Source organism: Helianthus annuus, chromosome 3 (assembly GCF_002127325.2).
Source record: "Helianthus annuus cultivar XRQ/B chromosome 3, HanXRQr2.0-SUNRISE, whole genome shotgun sequence".
NCBI classification, from domain to species: domain Eukaryota; kingdom Viridiplantae; phylum Streptophyta; class Magnoliopsida; order Asterales; family Asteraceae; genus Helianthus; species Helianthus annuus.
The window spans coordinates 113,598,732-113,601,714 of record NC_035435.2 but is presented as its reverse complement, the minus strand read 5'-3'; the positions used below and the strand labels follow the sequence as shown (position 1 = coordinate 113,601,714).

General features: G+C 37.1%; 1 protein-coding gene across 1 annotated transcript; it reads left to right on the top strand.

The window, feature by feature from the left end:
- Positions 1 to 491: 491 nt before the first annotated feature.
- Positions 492 to 2,743, top strand: LOC110929367 (L-type lectin-domain containing receptor kinase IX.1). The gene has a single exon (XM_022172521.2). The coding sequence runs from the start codon at positions 592 to 594 to the stop codon at positions 2,515 to 2,517; it is 1,926 nt and encodes a 641-aa protein (XP_022028213.1). The 5' UTR covers positions 492 to 591; the 3' UTR covers positions 2,518 to 2,743.
- The last annotated feature ends 240 nt before the right edge of the window (positions 2,744 to 2,983 follow it).

The window sequence follows — 2,983 nt, the reverse complement described above, 5'->3', positions numbered from 1 at the left end:
GTCTACAGGTAATCCTTAAATTGTGATTGAATTAACAACTGAGTTCTATTTTTCTCTTTATAAACCCTGTTTTTATTTTTTAATAAGTGTACCAAGATGCAATAAACCCTGTTTTTATTTTTTAACCGAATTTTTTTTAAAAAGCAATTATATAACTTTTTAATAGTCCGTGATTCTATAGCTAGTCAACCAATTATTTATTAATGCTAACATCATATTATCATTAAACAAGTTTTTAAGGGTGTATAAAAAATTAAAAATCTTCACGAAGTAGATGTGGTGTAATTTCGTTCTGATGCAAGTGGTTGGCTTTGTGAATAAAATGTACCTGCAATAAAAAGAAGTAGAGTGTGGCCAATAGTGACCATGTGTCCATGTCCATATAAGACCCACACACATAACGCATTAAACATGTTGACTGGACTAAAGCCTATTAATAATGGCACTTGACCCGCCCTTATAAAAAATCTACTTCAAATATTGTCCTCATAACGACGATAGGGTTTCTGGTTCATATTCTAATTGGCAAGTAAAACCTTAACCACCTATCAAAAACTTCATAATTGTTTTTAGCAAATTTTCTGCTGCATCATGGGCATATTAGCATGTTTCCTTCTTATCTTAATCCCTTATGCAGCTTCCATTTCTTTCAATTTAGCAAACATCAGTCCAAATGACAAGGACATGTTTATATTAGATGGTGGAGCTTATATCTCTGAAGATGCAATTCAGGTGACACCAAAAAATCATAGTGGCATGGTCATTGGACGGGTGACATACACTGAAAGGCTTCATATTTGGGACAAAAGGTCTGGTGAGCTAGCCAGCTTCTCTACCAGTTTCTCATTTGTAAAACTATCTGACCCAGAGAGACGTCATCGTCAAGATGATGGCTTCATCTTCTTTCTTGCTCAGAATAGTTCTTTGATACATGGGGCTATGGAACCTAAGTCAGATACCACAGTCAATGATAGCGGAGATCGATATGTTTGGGTGGAGTTTGATCCTTATTGCAACACTTGGGAAAATAGTTCCCAATGTGATCATGTAGGTATCAACGTTAATTCTGATTCCTCTATTAATCAAACCAAATGGCTTAATACTGGAAGAGAGTGTCAAGTTTTGATTAAATATGATTCGGGCACCAAAAATCTTAGTGTTTCCTTCACTAGTTTTCGGAACAATAACTTTGAACGAGATGGAGTAGCTCATATAGTTGATCTCCGGAATGAGTTGCCTGAATGGGTTGCGTTCGGATTTTCAGCTGCAAGTTTTGAGTTGTTTGACAAAAACACAGTTGAATCTTGGATGTTTAATAGTTCCAATTTACAACTTGATGAAAACGCTGGCTTACCACCAAACAAGCTCGGATTGATCGTGGGATTAGTAGTTGGAAAATCGGTTCTAGTCACGTTACTTGTTATACTTGCATACCTTCTATGGAATAAGAAGAAAAACAACGGTGACGAAGTGGAGGAACTTGGATCTTCTGTGGTGATGAACCATGAACTTGAAATGGGTGCCACTGGGCCTAGAAAATTCTCTTACCTTGAATTAGCGTGGGCAACTAGTGGTTTTGCAGAGAAAGAGAAACTTGGAGAAGGAAGTTTTGGAGGAGTCTACAAAGGATTTTTGAAAGATTTGAGAACTTATGTAGCAGTCAAAAGGGTATCAAAGACTTCCCAACAGGGGGTCAAGGAATATGCATCGGAAGTCAGGATCATTAGCCGGTTGAGGCACAGAAACCTGGTGCAACTCACCGGTTGGTGCCATGAGAAAGGTGAACTCCTGCTAGTTTACGAGTACATGGAGAATGGAAGCTTAGATTCACATCTTTTCAATGCGAAGAGCTTGTTGACATGGGGGACAAGGTACCAAATTGCTATTGGTTTGGCTTATGCTTTACTATATCTACACGAAGAATGGGAGCAATGTGTTTTGCATAGAGACATCAAATCGAGTAATGTGATGTTAGACTCAAATTTCAATGCGAAACTTGGTGATTTTGGGTTAGCTAAGTTTGTTGACCATGAGAAAGGTTCTCAAATAACAAGTTTGGCTGGTACCTTGGGTTATATGGCTCCTGAATGTGTCACCACAGGCAGGACAAGCAAAGAATCAGATGTATTTAGCTTTGGGGTAGTTGCGTTAGAAATAGTATGTGGGAGAAAATCCATTAACTGCAAGGCACAAGAAAAACTAATATGGTTACCAGAATGGGTTTGGGAGCTTTATGGGACACAAACACTATTGGAAGCAGTCGATCCACGTCTAAGGTCAGAATTTGATGAGGGTGAAGTCGAGCGTTTGATGATCGTTGGATTATGGTGTGTACATCCTGACTCACAATTCCGCCCATCGATGAGACAAGTGATTCAAGTACTAAACTCCAAAGCATCCCTCCCTATACTCCCTTCAAAGATGCCTATACCGTCTTACTTCACAACAGAAACGCCATCGTTCGATGGCTCTAATGTGATTTTGTTAGCATCTTCGTCTTATTTACATGGTCGTTAAATACCATTATTTGCTACATTTTACTTATTATAACTAGGGCTTTATTTATATCTATATGCAAGACATATTAACGTATGATGTTAATCATTACAGGGCTATCAAAATGTAGCAATTTTCTGAATGTATAAATATTATAAGTAGGGCTTTGTTTAGCATATGACGTTACTGGTTATGGGGTTGGAATGTTCCCCTTTTGGTTCATTCTTGATTATTTTATTGTACTCCGAAATTGCTTGTAAACATTAGAAAACTACAAGAAGACCAACACAATTGATTTCGAATATTTTGTAATCTAAATAAGCAGCCCACAAGAAAACAAAAAAAAGAAAAAAGAAAAAATAACTTGGGAAATATATTAATTTTTTAGAAAAGAAAGAAACAAGGAACTGTCTCAAGATTCAGTGCTAAAGCAGAATACATGACTATGTGTCTGTATGTTCTAAAACAAGTGAAATTATGTGGGTGT

What these genes read in the sequence shown, in the direction of transcription:
- LOC110929367 (XM_022172521.2), top strand. Translation starts at nt 592, where the DNA reads ATGGGCATATTAGCATGTTTCCTTCTTATCTTAATCCCTTATGCAGCT.